At 46.0% G+C, this 15300-nt stretch overlaps 1 protein-coding gene across 1 annotated transcript in view; it reads right to left on the bottom strand.

Moving 5' to 3' along the window:
- Window positions 1–6090: 6090 nt before the first annotated feature.
- Window positions 6091–15300, bottom strand: part of SEMA5A (semaphorin 5A) — a 155688-nt gene continuing 146478 nt past the window's right edge. Inside the window, exons 20-21 of the mRNA XM_054984946.1 lie at window positions 13379–13590; window positions 6091–7385 (exon numbers count right to left, since the gene is read on the bottom strand). Coding sequence (XP_054840921.1) covers window positions 7266–7385; window positions 13379–13590 — 332 coding nt within the window. The 3' untranslated portion in view covers window positions 6091–7265. The remainder of the gene's footprint in view (window positions 7386–13378; window positions 13591–15300) is intronic.

Here is a 15300-nt window from a genome sequence, read left to right as displayed (position 1 = left end):
CCAGAGTAAGCATAGTTAAAGGCAGCAACAAGTCTGTGCATCTTGTGCAGGGAGGGCAAGGAACGAGAGTGAATTGTGCTGTCTTTCCTAATGAATGTTCAGGATAGTTGTATCATAGCGGGCAGCAGATACTGGAGCTCACACTGGACTTGGTTAGCACTGTTATGCTAACCTGTTTTAGTACATGATATTTTTGCATCTCAAAAGGGCTCACTTGGTCACAGAAAAATAATTAGGATCTATTTTCTATTTAGACTGATGATGTATTCGTGGACATGTGGTACTTTTCATTTCGCATGTAGTTGCTGTCAGGCTCATAGCCCAAGGGAGCGTCAATGTTAGGAAAGCAGCTCAAAAAAAGGGGTGAATTATTCACTTGACATCATTAACGGCAGGGGTAGTCTCAAGTAAAAGTGTCAAGTACAAGTATTATAACCAGGGATAACTGAAGAGTAGATGTTAGCTCAGTTGTGCCTGTAGGTGGGGCTGTGTACTGCATAAACTTCTGTAGCCAGCACAGGAAGGGAAGAAAAAGCTTCAGCCTTGTTTCCCCCCTCTCTCTCTCTTCACCCTTCAACCCTCTCTCATCAATTTCTAGACTAGAATCTTGGGAATCCCCCCCCCGCAAGGAGTTTGCAGTTCTTTGAATGAGATGCAGGCTCCAGCAGGGAGGTTCTAATGTCAAGGATGTACTAAATGCAGGTTTTCCTATTAGTGCAGAGACTAGGAAAGTATTTTAAAAGGTGCCCAAAGAGGAGGGGGTGTTAAGGGAGGAAAGATCAACTAGAAAGCACAAGGAAAGGGGAAAACTTAAAGAGTCTCGCTATACGTTACTAAGTACCAAGGGATACTCAAGTGAAACTCATTTCACGTGTTCCCCCCTCCAACTTTCCATGCACTCGCTCACACAGTCACACTTCAATTTGCTCCCTATGAGTACATTCACTGTTTCATATCAGTTCCTCCTCAATTGCCTTCAAGGTAAGTGGAGTTGGGGGAAGGGGGGCTCAGGGGGGAGGTGGGAATCTCTATTCGGTATGTTCCGAATCATCTCAAACATAGGTAAGTGGGGTTGGGAGAAGGGGGGCTCAGGGGGGAGGTGGGAATCTCTATTCGGTATGTTCCAAATCATCTCGAAACATACCAAAGCAATTTCTGAAAACTTGAAGCGGCTTTAGGTTTTGGGTTATTCCGGATCGTTTTCCCGCTTCAGGTAAATCCGAAGCAGGAAAACCGAATTTTTTCCCTGCTGCACACCCCTAATACACATACAATCCTGCACTTGAGCATCCTCAGGCATTTAGTAACATGTAGACTCTCTGCAAGAACCAGAAGTAGCAGAGAATAATTTCAAATTAATTGGACTAGGACTGTGAACTGCAATCTGAAATACTTATTTTTTAAATAAATCACCTTTTATAAAGCATGTTGACATACGTGAGGTTTTCACTCTCCTTAAGTGGCTGAGACAGATTGCTACTTTAGAAATGAGGAAGTCAGTGCCTCAAAGCAAGTGTGTGGGTAGAGCAGCACACTGCATGGCGGAAGTAGAACTTGAATCCAGGCCTAGGTCCATATGGTTCATAACACTGATTCATTTCTTAATCTCCAGGGTTGCAAAAGGTTGTGCAGCCTAAATGAAAAGAGCTGTTTCCATTATTACTGTTGCAGGGTTCCCCACGACATTCTAATGATATGACTGCAGACTGGACTACAGGACAGTTCAGTGGATACTGGTTACAGGACCACACCCAAAGAGGGTTGGTCAACGGCATTTCATCAGATTGGAGGGAGGTGTCCAGTGGCGTGCCGCAGGGCTCGGTTTTGGGCCCGGTACTTTTCAATATTTTTATCAATAATCTGGATGAAGGGGTAAACGGGCTACTCATTAAGTTTGCTGATGATACCAAATTGGGAGGAGTGGCAAACACCCAAGAAGATAGAGTTGAAATTCAACAAGACCTGAATACTCTGGAGAAGTGGGCGGTTGTGAACAGGATGCAATTCAACATAGATAAGTGCACAGTATTCCATCTGGGCCACAAAAATGTGAAGCACAAATACAAGATGGGGGATACACTTCTGGGTAGTGTATGCGAAAGAGATCTTGGAGTAAGAGTGGACTGTAAACTAAATATGAGCAGTCAGTGTGATGCGGTGGCAAAAAAGGCAAACTCAGTCTTGGGCTGTATCAAAAGGGCCATTACATCAAAATCACAGGAGGTCACAGTTCCTCTCTATACTGCCTTGGATATTAGGAAAAACTTTTTCACGGTCAGAGTAGTTCAAAGGTGGACTCAGCTGCCTAGGGAGGTGGTGAGCTCCCCCTCACTGGCAGTTTTCAAGAAGAGGCTGGATGACTATTTGCCAGGGATGCTTTAGGCTCAGCCTGCATTGGGCAGGGGGTTGGACTAGAAGGTCTGTATGGCCCCTTCCAACTCTGTGAGGATGTTGCTGTCACACCCAAATGTTCAGGGTGTAATATTCTCAGGGTCTTCTGAGCACTGGGAAAAAACAGCTTATAACATGGCTGTGCGAACCCCAAAGTCTCCTTTTCAAAACCTGATGGAAAAGTTTAAGTGGCTTGGACCACCTGAACACTGGTACAAAAGAAAATGTGACTATTCAGAGTACCCAAATGGGTTTCTACTCCAATGGATGGTTGTGTGTGGTTTACTTGAAGCACTATTTGGTCTAGCAGTAAGCCTAGGGAACCTGTGTGATGAAAAGAGCACATCTTCATACAACTGTAAAAATATTTTGCAATCCAAATTGCCGTTTATGCAATTGCACCAGTATGAAAAAATGCAAATATCTCAATGTTAAATCACAGTCCACTTTAGAATTAGGTGAGGTTATGCAAGTTCAGCACTGGCCCAGTCCTGATATGATGTTCCCACTAACCCTTTCATTAGCACATATATTCTTTGCCTATCTCCTCTTTTTCTTACACCTCAGAGCTGGCAGGGATGTTATTAGTCATTCTCAAGCACTGGGCAAAAGTCCAGGATGGGGGCCCAGAACCACTGCCACCACCGCCACCATATTGCTGAGGCTGCCCGAGTGCTGGCCAAGGCAGACCTGAGTAGCTGCTGCTGCAGGATGAGGTGGGTGTGAAGGGCTTCCATGTGCCCAAGGCCCAGATGGGGTGGGTGCCCTGAGCAAGCACAGTGGGAAGAGTTTGCTCTTCTGTCCCCCACAATGGAAGAGGGTAGGCATCAGAGTGCCCCCCGGCCCCAGGCAGCTGCCCCAGTGCCCAGGACTCCATTCCTGAGCAGGGAGTGGCCTGCCATTTCCAGGTAGTCTCCTATCCAAGTACTATCCAGATCTGGTTCACTTAACCAAGCTTGCTCCAGCACGTGCTCTTAACTACACCTTGGTCCTGTTGAGGAGTTAACGGGAGGAAGGCAGATATTCTCCCAGAATCGTGGTCATAAAATATTACAGCTACACCAGCCTTGCTTTATGGCCTCTCTTCAAAGGGAAGTCAGGCATTAAGGGACAGCCACCATCAGGTTAGAACAAGCTCTGAGGCACCCCATGGAGAGAAGACGATCGAGCGTTTTTGTGGGGGAGAACGGTTGCAACACTGTGGAATTTAGATCACTGTACTGTACATAGAATAGTGCATTAAATTAATTAATTAGCTAGTGCATTAAATTAATTAGTTAATTAGTTCAGCGGGCTTTAGAGGAACCCCCTACCCAGTACTCAGCTTAGAGGCAGAAGGAAGGGATAGGTATGTACTTTCAGCCTTGCTATGCAACTATGAAGATTAATAAAGTTGTCTTTTTCAAAAAGGACAACAACGCATATTCTTAATCATCTCAGGGGATTCCAGAATTCAAGGACTTTTTTCATTATTGCAGCCTAGGTGGTGGGGTGGGTGTGGATTTTCACAGAGCTCTCAAACCACAGCTTCGCATGCTATTGAGCAGTCTCCCCAAAATCAATAAAGGGGAAAGAGAGAGTGAAACAAAATGCAATTTTCTTACAGATAGGAGGCCGGAAGGAGGGAGGTAAAGGATTCCCATTGCACCCTGGATTTCCTTGGTTGATCTTCTCTAGTCCTTCCACTCACACACCCACCTGAAATGCAAGCCTAGGACTGCATACTGGCCAATAGCCAATTAGGGCTAGATCACATGTTGCAAAGTCCTCTCAGCTACCACCAGGCATGCCTAGGAAGGAGAGGCTTAAGCCTTTGTCCTGTACCACTCTACTGACATAAAACAGCCCCACAGAACCACTACTGCATTGTCAGGGAAACTTACATATAGTAATGGACTACCAGTATGCAATCCACGGGGCTGTTTTGGATAATGCAATCCCACTCTGAATCAGTCCCGTTGCCACTGGGAAGCATGAATTTTCCAAATTACATCCTTATGGATTTTTGTAATGTGTGAATTTGAAGGGAATTCTGAAGGGCGGAGAGGCCAGGAATATGGAGACATGCTTCATTCGGCTTTGTACACTGTCAGCCATGGAAGCAAGCATGGGACAGCAAGCAAGCAAGAGGCCAGATCAGGCTTCCCCCAACCCAACTCACTTACCCTGCAGCAGCTGTAGGAAACTAACGGTACAGTCCCATGATGAGTTACTCCAGTCTAGGCCCATTGAAGTCAATTGACTTAAACTTGAGTAACTCTCCATAGCAATGCTCTATTGCTTACCCAAGCAACACAGAGCTCAGTTTGAATTGGGATCCTTCCTCTGCCAGCACCATGGTCCCACACTGAAACAGACCGTGCGACATTTTAGTAAGTTCTCCACAGATGCCATGCCAAATGCCAAATGCAGCTGCATGGTCAAATGCATATCATGTAGGTAAGGTAAAGGTAGTCCCCTGTACAAGCACCAAGTCATTACTAAAGATGGGAACGAACAGCAATACAAACAAAAAAAAAAGCCACGAACAGCCCAATCTGCTGTTCATGAACAAGCTGTTCGTGAGGCCCCATTCTAAACGAACAGGTGGTTGTTGCAAACCTCGTTCGTTGCTGTTCGTCCAGCCAGACAGTCTGGCACCTGCAATCAATTCCCTTGGCAACTTAGGCAGAGATTGTTTGAACTCTGTCTGAACTTCTGCTGTTGCCCTGGAAACCCCAATCTAAGCCCAATTTAGCTTGATAGGCAGGTCTTCCTTTCAAGTGTGGAGCTCCAAATTTGTTACAAGGGCACAAAGAGCAGGGGGGAGGGGGGCTCCCAGCTCTGGCTTAGTTTGCAGACAGTGGAGAGGGAGAGACAGTTGCTGTTGGCATTTTGATAGAGTGCATTGGAGCTTGAATTTTCTTTGTGTGTGGTGGGATAGGGATCTACCCCTTCAAGTTCCAGGGCTGCTGCCAGGCTCTGGGCCAAGCTATTATTTATTATTGGTACCTTTCCTGCTGCCTGCTCAGGTAAGGTTTCTGGGAGTGGTGCGGTAGGGATCTACCTCTTCAAGTTCCAAGGCTGCTGCCAGGCTCTGGGGCCAAGGTATTATTTATTATTGGTACCTTTCCTGCTGCCTGCTCAGGTCAGGTTTCTGGGAGTGGTGCAGTAGGGATCTTGACTTGGATGATGGCTGGAGGAGAGTCTGCTGGCCCCCATGAACAGCCAACCACAAACATGTTCGTGAACAGGGCCATGTTAGTGGTTGTTCGTGAGTTCCTGTTTGTGGATGGCAACGAACATCATGTTCGTGTTTTTTTTTTCTGTTCGTGCCCTTCTCTAGTCATTACTGACCCATGGGGGGACGTCGCATCACAACGTTTTCTTGGCAGACTTTTTTAACGGGGTGGTTGCCATTGCTTTCCCCAGTCATCTACACTTTACCCTCAGGAACCTGGGTAGTCATATCATATCATGTAGTTTGACCCTAAACTGCAAACTCATGAGATTGCAGCAAGGGAAATGAATAGGAGCGATATGCACTGAACCCAAGAGGAAAGCATGTATGCACCCAGCCAAAATACATCCCTGGTTAGATATTTTTGACTGCTAAAAATATGCAACATTTTCTTTGGGGTTTTCTAGGGAAAGTAGCATACGACAATTAAAAGGTATGGTTGCTGAAGTTAGAAGGCAAATCATTTTACGTAACTCTGACATTCATTCAAACAGTAAAGCTGTTTGTTCTTTTTTTTTTTTTAAGGAAAGATGTCATTGTTCAAAATTAGTGAAGTCAACAGGGAACCAATCCAATACAAAATTGGGAGCCTGATTACCTCCCCACCACCACCTTTTTCAGTTCAAGCGAGAGAAAGCCAACTTTATGCTCAGCAAAGCACTTCCAATATTTACATAATCCAGGCATAACGGGCAAGCTCAGTTAGTCCTTCAAAATTATTACAATGATGCTTTGATACGCTTTATGCCACTGTTTTCCTTGATGAATTCTTTTTAAAAACACACTAAAAATAAAAGCGTTCGTGTTTTTCCATTTGCTCCTAAGCATGTCAGGGCAAAGGAATGGATGGATCTGCAACGAAGCCTTGCCCACTTTGATGTTCTGACAGGTTTGTGGATGTTGTGATGGACAGCCCAGGGGGACTCGGACTCGGTGCAGTTATGCAGGCTAAGCAAACAGCCATGCTAGTACAGCGATCCAGATGTGGCAATAACATGCAGAAATTGTTCCCGGTGCCCTCCCTTCCTTCCCTCCCCTGCTGATTAAAAATGTCCACGGGGCTGCAGTTCTTGATTGGTTTTACCCCTTGCACTTCTCTACGGTTCCTGCTCTGCTAACATCCCTTGCAACAATGCAGGGTTTTGCAGTCCCACCTTAATTACTTTCAGATTCGTCTAGGGCCAAAACTAAAAACCTGGCACAGAAGGTGACATCAGTTCTGGCATGAACAGTAGAGTTCTTGGATTTGCTGGAGACAGAATAATTCCGTTAGATTATTTCTTAGGTCTTCTGTTTTGTTTCGCAGTGTTCCATAGAGGCATCCTATGTACAGAAAACAACTCTCTTAGGCAAGTGGGAAACAATGTCCTGCGAAAAGTATCTAATCATCTTCAAATTGCCTTTTGAGAAGCAGAAAAATATTAATTAGTAGAACGGCAGCAAACTGATCAAACTGTATTAACCTAAAACAGAAATAACTTTCATCTTGTGTCTCTCTGTGATTACACAGTACAAATATTGTACTGCAATATACAGCTTTGGAAAGGGAACCTCTTGCCCACATAGGTCATGATTGTAATTTTTTTTTTATTGGTATCCACACGACAGTAGTATCTCAGGTTCTGCTCTGACGGGTCAGGCCATGGGGAGACACTTAATACTCATCATAGTGATTCAGGTCTGTGAAATAGGCGTTGGAATACGCCTTCGAATTGTGGTGTGAATTGAAGTACTTGTTTTGCTCTTCCAGGATGAGATTATTCTTGTTAAATGCCTGAGAAAATAAAAAGGACAGAGTGAGCACCTAATTCCCCTTAAAATGATGACATCCCAAATAAGGCAACTGAAAGCTATAAACATATGTAGATTTATTACATTTCCTGCATTATAATATTATCTAAGTAGCTGTGGGGAATGGAAAATTTGTTTTCACTTACAGTGAAACTTCCTTTCTTGGTGGTCCAGGAGTGGGGCATTCTTTACTACTGAGAAGCAGCTCCTCCTCTAGAGCAGGGCCAGACAACTTTTTGTCGGTCCTTGACGGGGAGGGGCTTCCCCATGTCTCATCAGTTCATTTCCAAGCCTTTGACAATCATGATCCTCTGTCATCTGCAGAAGACTTAAGCCCCCTCCACCTTCCTGCAAGTTCTAAACATCGAACTCAACACAACTAAGAACAGTTAACTGGAATCTCATGCTATTTCTTCCCGCCTTTTTTTTAAAAAACAGAGAAAGAGACTACAGCACACTCACCACTGCTGGGCAGGCAGGAATGCCCTACTCCCGGACCAGCGAGAAAGGAAGCTTCACGGTAAGTGAAAACAAATCTTCCATTCTCTGGTGGTCAACGGGCATTCCTTACTATTGGGACATAACAAAGCAGGTTGCCCCAGGGAGAGTTAAATAAGTTTCCAGACTCAGATTGTGTGCTGCAGCATCCTCCTCCCAAAGGTAGCCTCTGCTGAAGCTATCTTATCTATCTTGTAATGTCTTGTGAACGAATGCACAGACTTCCATGTGGCTGCCTTGCAGATCAGTTCTAAGGAGGGGAAAGATCTGTACACAGCAGAGGTGGCTGCCCCTCTTAAGGAGTGTGCCACAATACCCTCAGAAGGGTCCAAGGTAATGCATCCCCTAATCCACCTGCTCAGAGTAGAAGTGGACAGTCTCTTTCCCATAGAAGATGTTCTGAACGATACAAACATGTTTGTATACAACGATACAAACATGTTTTTGCCATATATCAAAGGAATTACTGATCAGATGGGAAAGCTTATGAAAAAGCATAACCTTCAAGCAGTATTCAGACCCACCGGAAAAATACAACAGATGCTACGATCAGCAAAAGACAATAGAGACCCCCTCACCTCTGCAGGAGTATACCGTATACCCTGCAGCTGTGGACAAGTTTACATCGGGACCACAAAGCGTAGCATCCAGACAAGAATAAAAGAACATGAAAGACACTGCAGACTTGGGACAACATGAAAAATCAGCAGTGGCTGAACATAGCCTAACTCAAACAGGGCACAGTATCTTATTCCAGGACACCAAAATACTGGACAACACTTCCAACTACTTTGTCAGACTGCACAGGGAAGCCATTGAAATTCACAAGCATAAGCAAAACTTCAACAGGAAAGAAGAAACCTTAAGAATGAACAGAGCATGGTTTCCAGTTCTGAAAAACACCAGGCTAACAAAACATTCTATCCCTGACAATAGCCCTGCAGAGAAGATTAGCACATCAAGTACCAATCCATATGCAAAAGAACCTCCTCAGGATACAGTGAAGCCTCCCGCCATTAGCATTCCACACCCTGGGAAACTCTTAAAGGATGACTCAGCTCAACCCCACCCCTCCTGAGTAGATACAAATGACCTACATCTTTTCCACACTGTGACACTGAGAGATCTCTGTCTTTTGGTGCTACACCTCTGAAGATGCCAGCCACAGCTGCTGGCGAAACGTCAGGAACTACAATGCCAAGACCACGGCAATACAGCCCGGAAAACCCACAACAACCATCGATACAAACATGGATTCAGACTTATGAAAACTTTTGGTTCTATCTATATAGAAACTCAAAGCTTGCCTAACATCTAAACAATGCCATTCCTTTTCCTTCCTATGCTAGGGATTTGCACAAAAGGATGGTAGATTAATCTCCTCCCCCCTATGAAAGGTAGAGTTGGCCTTGGGGATGAAGGTAGGGTCTTGGTGACTCTGATGATCCCCATTGTAGGCAAAACGAAGGAATCTCCTGTGAGTTTCCTTGATGGGGACGTGTAGATACGCTTCTGATAGGTCTACTGAGGCCAGGAAGTCCCCCTTCTGGATGGTTGTGATGATGGACCACAGAGTTTCCATCCGGAATTTACTAGCCTTAATGTGTTTGTTCAGTCACTGGAGGTCTAAGATGGCTCTGATGGCTCTGTTCTTTTTCGGCACAAGGAAGATCGAATAAACTCCCAGATTCCGTTGGTGGGCAGGAACCGGGTCTATTGCCCTTATCTCGAGAAGGTGCTGGATGGCTTGCAACATCAACAGATATTTTTGGGCATCTGAGTGTTTTGGCATTTAAATAACGTGCATCCTGGGGAAAGTCTTGAACTCCAAAGAGTACTCATTTGTTACAATGTCCAAGGCCCATTTGCCTGAAACATCCTGAAGCCATACGTTTGCAAATTCTAGAAGCCTGCCCCCTCTGGCTAAGCCGCTTGCTGGGGCTTCATAGTCATGCAGAAGAGTCCTTCTTCGAACTCTTGGCGAAGAGGCTGAATTTGGAAGAGGAGGAACCCGGCCTATTGTCCCATCTGGATCTAGACTGCCAGCATCCCTTGGTGGGTCTGGGAGTTCTAAATCTGGAAGCTCCTCTGTTGTCATGAAAGGACTGAGATCTCTTCTTAGGCTGGGATTCCTTCTGTTTTGATGGCAGAACCTTCTTCTTTTCCTTATCTTCCACCTAATATTTCTCCAAGGCTTCACCAAAAAGGTTCATTCCACTAAAGGGAACAGCCACAACTTTGGCCTGTGCTGACGCATCAACCTCCCATTTATGCAGCCAGGTGTTTCTCCTCACCACAACGTTAAACCCCACGGCCCTGGAGGAGAACTGGAGAGCATCCATGGAGGCATCTGCCACAAAAGCTGTAGCAAGTGCTATCTTCTTCACCTCATCTTTAATTTCCTTGGATACGTTGCTCTCGGCTGCCGTCAGATCAGAGGCCCAGGAGAAAGCTGCACTGAGGCCCTGAAGGAAGTAGCCAAAGTCTCAAAGTTTCTGCGAAGTGCCTGCTCTATCCTCCTGTCGCAGGGGTCTTTTGGTATGCCATCTGCTCTCATAGGAAGAACCAATGTGGATGCCAGGCTAGATACCGGGTCATCCACAGTCAGCAACTTTATTTTCTTGGTAGCATCTGCCATGAGTAAAGTTTGTTGACGATAGGCTGGTAGGTTTTGGCTTTAGCAGGAGCCTCCCATTCCGCCTTCAGGATGAAGGAAGGCAGGGTCTATTTCCTTCTTGTCTGAAGATGTAGACTGTATTTCCAGCACTCTCAGGACCTTTGGAAGCAACTTGGCGTACCCCTCATGAGGGAACAGCCTTGCCTACGGTGGAGGGGAGATGTCCTCTTCCTCTTCAGACAACTCTCCATCTTCAACTTCTGAGAAAAGCTCTGACTTTTCGGAGACAGATCTCTCATCATCGCCCAAGGGACTGGGATCCCTGTGTAAAGGAAGATTCTCCTCCTCCCTCCGTCTTTTAGCTTTGGGGCGGGGGTGAGGGTGATCCCTTATGCCCTCTTTCCTTTTTGCTAGAGCATGCACATCTGTGCTGCCCTTGCTTTTTGGGGACTCCAGACCCCTCACCAAGGAAACCATGCTCCCTGAGGACTTCCTTAAATTGCCTCCTAATTTCAGTGCCAAGCCAGGAAGACAAATTGGCCTTGGCTTCTGACCCTGTCATATCTGGGTCTAAAACAGTCCCTCCATCGCCCCTGGGGGATTGACGGGTGGAAAGGGAGGAAGGGGAGGTAGGAAGGTCCAGGTTGCAAATGGCCCCCCCACCACTAGAGACCAGGGTGAGTCCTGCCTTGGATGCCATCCCCTGCATCTTCTCGCCATCAAGAGAGAGGAGAAAATGGCGGGCAGCCTAGGGAGAGTGGTGGGAGGAGAAAAGCTCAACGCGCGGGAAAGGGGGAAAGGAAAGCAGCGTCCCGAAGGGCCTCTTACTGCCCTATCTGCAGCACTACTTCTCTCTTCCTTGCTGAAATGGAGGTTTGGAGTCCAGCTACGGCTGTGCAGAGCTGCGATTGCTTCCTCTTTGGCCCCTGTGTTGTTCTGCCACCGTTTGTTTGACTGCACACCCCAAGGTCGAAAGGGAGGAAGGCCCTTCTCTCAGGGGCGAGGGAAAGGTGCGGGAGCCCTGGAGCGAGCCATAGAAGCTAGGCAAGCCTAGCGCCGTCAGCTCCACCGCTCGCCATCGCATCCGCCATGATCCAAGGAGGAAGGAGATGCTGCTAGGCTTGTCCTCCCCCCGCGAGCCTCTGCTGCTTTAGCCTTCTGGCACTGGGATCGCGCGCTCATACGGAGTGCAGCTGTCGACGTCCTGCACTCAGGCAGGGCCAGAAATAACTGACGAGACATGGGGAAGCCCCTCCCCGTTCAAGATCGATAAAAAGTCATCTGACCCTGCGCTAGAGGAGGAGCTGCTTCCCAATAGTAAGGAATGCCCCACTCCCGTTGACCACTGGAGAACAACCTTTTCAAATTCTGCAGGGGCCAGGGCTGTTTTCACACGTCTTTACATCTCACAAAACTCATGGAATGAGGGCGTCTTCATGGCACAATTTCTGATGTCATTGTACCCTGAAAACAGGAATGTGGCACAGTATGTCAGAAACTGCGCCAAGAACTGCGCAGAAATTCCATGAATTTTGCGTGATGTAAAGACGTGAAAACAGCCCAGATTTGGATCAGACCTGACTCGTTAAGAGAAATCTCACGCACTCTGTCCCCCAGGAGCATTAATAGCAAAATCCATAACGGTCCATAGCAAAATCCAAATCCAAAAGCCATGTAGCACCTTTTTACTAACATGAACAAGAAGATTTTCTTTTGTATTATAATAGATACTTCATATTACAATGGACACCACCCACCCAAAGCGCAATTCGAGAGCGTAAAACCAGATAAAATGCTGAGTGAGTCAACATGGATCATGCCTTTTTTAATTGTTCTGGCAGCTACCCGAAGGTGAAAAGCAAGTGAGGAAAGAGAAATAAGACAACGCTTCAGCGGGACTTGTAATTCGAACAGGGCAGGCACCTCGCAGAACCGACTGCCAGCATTCTCTGCACGGTCCGAGTCATGCACACTGCGGCAACTTCCTCACACTGCTGGAGTAAATCACGTGTCACTCGGGAGGACTCCATGCTTTAGCTCCCCCACACAGCAGAGTCACATTCCACATTTCTGTCACTGATCTTGAGCTTAGGGGATAAAAAAGGAGGTTCCAGGAACGGCCACTTTAAACTTTACAGAAATTAACGGAAACTCTGTACTGCAGCTGTAACTGTGAGGGCTGATGGTCACATGGGTCCAGTTCTTGAGTTTAAGAGGGTCAGACTGTACCAGCTCTGCCACTTCCGAGAGTCAGCTGATACTACTGTGGAATCTCTTTGCACTGGAATAATGTGATGACTGCTGTACTAAACTACGGCTGTGGCAAAGGAAGTGATCATGTGGAGGCCGTTTTGAGCAATCCCTGCATGCCCTGGCTCAGAAGGGAAGACTCTCAAAGCAGGACTTCAGGCTGGGCAACTGAGGGCCAACCTACACAAGACGTTTTTTAATGCTGGGTCTGGGAACTCAACCTGACTTGCTTTCCCCACAACCACAGACCAGCCATGTGGAACGTCCTTTTAAAACTCTACGGGGGCCAGATTTGTCTCAGAGTTGACTTGTTAAAAAAATGCCTGGGCATAGAGCAGGGGACACTGGGGGGGAGGGGAGGGGAGGAGATAGCTGTGAATGTCCTGCATTGTGCAGGGGGTTGGACTAGATGACCCTTTGGCACATTCCAGCTCTATGTTTCTATGTCTTGTGTAGCCTGGCGCTCGGGAGCATGAATACAGAAGTAGATGCTTGGAGTCTCACTGACTGGAGGAAAGAAGTGGGATGTAAGTATTTCAAAATAACAAGAACTCAATAATACCCACAAGAACCCATCCTTCCGTGAAGCAAAACCACTCTTTATTCCTTACCTTAATGGCTTCCACGGAATCGTACTTGTCCAGCTTGTGCAGATGGTTAGTGATGTTGGTATTGAGAGGCGCAGGAGACACTGGGTGGATGACAGTTGCGTCGTGGGACTGCTGCTGATACCGTTGGCAGTAAGTGTAAACCAGAAGAGTCAGAAGGCATCCAAGAATGGAGCTGCTCAGCCCCACAGCAGTCATGTGGAACATATTAAACTCTGCAAGGGAGAGAACACAAGAGAGTGTTTTTGATTACGTTAAATCCATTTCCGTATCGCATATTTATACATACATTGTACTCTCATATTATTTGTTTACTCTGTTTATAGCCTGCCTTTCTCATGGAGACTCGAGGCAGATTACAAAAAATATGAAACGATTCAATCCGACAGCACGAGACATCTAATACATCATTCAATAGCACTAAGTTTACAGCATTAGAGAAGAAGTGGGGGATCCACAAGGACTTGCAGAAAGCATCTGATTTCCCTCTGTATTCCCTTCACCACTATTTTCTCATTCCCTCCTCTTGGTAGCCCCCATATCCTCTCCCCTTTCCCTGCTTCCTTCTCTCCTTCCCACCCACCAGCCAACCTACCTTTATCTGCCCACAATTACAGCTATATAATTTAATTACTTCATTTATATCCAACCTTTCTCCCTAATGGAGAACCTAAGCAGCTTACATTGTACTCCTATTCTACTCTTGTGAGGTAGGTTAGCCTGGGAGTATGTGATTGGCTCAAAGTCACTCAGTGAGCTTCCACAGTGGAGTGTGGATTTGAACTCGGATTTCTCATATCCTAGTCTAACATTCTGAAGCACTGGCTTTTCTGTAGTGGCTGCTGTTGAATAGTAGCAAGTACCCCAGCCTGACAATAGTTGCAGTAGGACCTGGCTCTGTCGAGCCCTCCCTCAGTCAGCCCTGGAAAAGGCCCTGCCCCTTCCTCCTGCTTTTTACTTGATAGAAACCAAGGCTTGAAGGATGGTGATATTGTTGTGGTTACCTAGCAACTTCCACAATGGCTACTGCAGAGGGCATTCCTTTCTTATAGGAATATGCACTGTGTCTATTATTTGGGGGTGGGTTAACTTGTTGTTTTTCAGATTTCAGCTTTTTCTGCAAACCTAGGACTTTTCTCAGGTTCAGTTTTGTAGAAAGAAATTGTCTGCTCATGGCTCCAGTCTCTGTATTTAAGTATCCTCAGATGGGGCCACGTTGTGAACTGGATGTATTGATCAGCAAACAATGCAAACAACGCAAGCAAGGAACAAAAAAAGTCATGAAAATGGATGCAGGTTTGAACTTTTTTGAGAATGTCAGCTTCATTTTTTTTAAGCAGAAAAAGTTTCTAACCTTTATTGTTGTAAAACATAAGCTTAACCGTAACAATGTTGGCAGCAGTCTTGGAAGCCAGAGCTGTGTATCCACAAGACTTCTAAAGATGTGCAGGCTGGGCTTCCATACTAAGCTCCTCACCATGCTCCCCTTCAACTTAACGATTTAAGAGATGTAAACAAAAAACGACTCTGCAAATCTGCTTTTTATCACTGACACTCATTGCAGCTTTCAATTTTAACAATTTGTCACCAATTGTGACAACAGTGTGCCTTCAAAGAGGTGGGTGATCGGCCAGTGGCCTACAGAAAATAGACTTTCCTTTGTTTCAAGCTCAAAAGGGTTTGTTTCAGCTCCTCCCCCTTCTACTTTTTCATACACTGCAATAAAACAGTTCCACACTGCTGCACCAGAGTGAAAAAACAGATTGGGGAGGAGGATTTTGAGCGGGAGAAGAAAAGATTAAACAGTCTCTCCCCATCCACCTTTGTACATCAAGGATTTGGATTTCTTTTTTTAAAGTAGAGAGAAAAGGATCATAGGGTACCACATAACAGATGAACTGAGCCTCAGCTATTAAATAAAGCTA

This window comes from Eublepharis macularius, chromosome 7 (assembly GCF_028583425.1).
Source record: "Eublepharis macularius isolate TG4126 chromosome 7, MPM_Emac_v1.0, whole genome shotgun sequence".
Taxonomy (NCBI): Eukaryota; Metazoa; Chordata; class Lepidosauria; order Squamata; family Eublepharidae; genus Eublepharis; species Eublepharis macularius.
The sequence above is the reverse complement of the archived record's forward strand: the minus strand, read 5'-3'. Positions and strand labels throughout refer to the sequence as shown.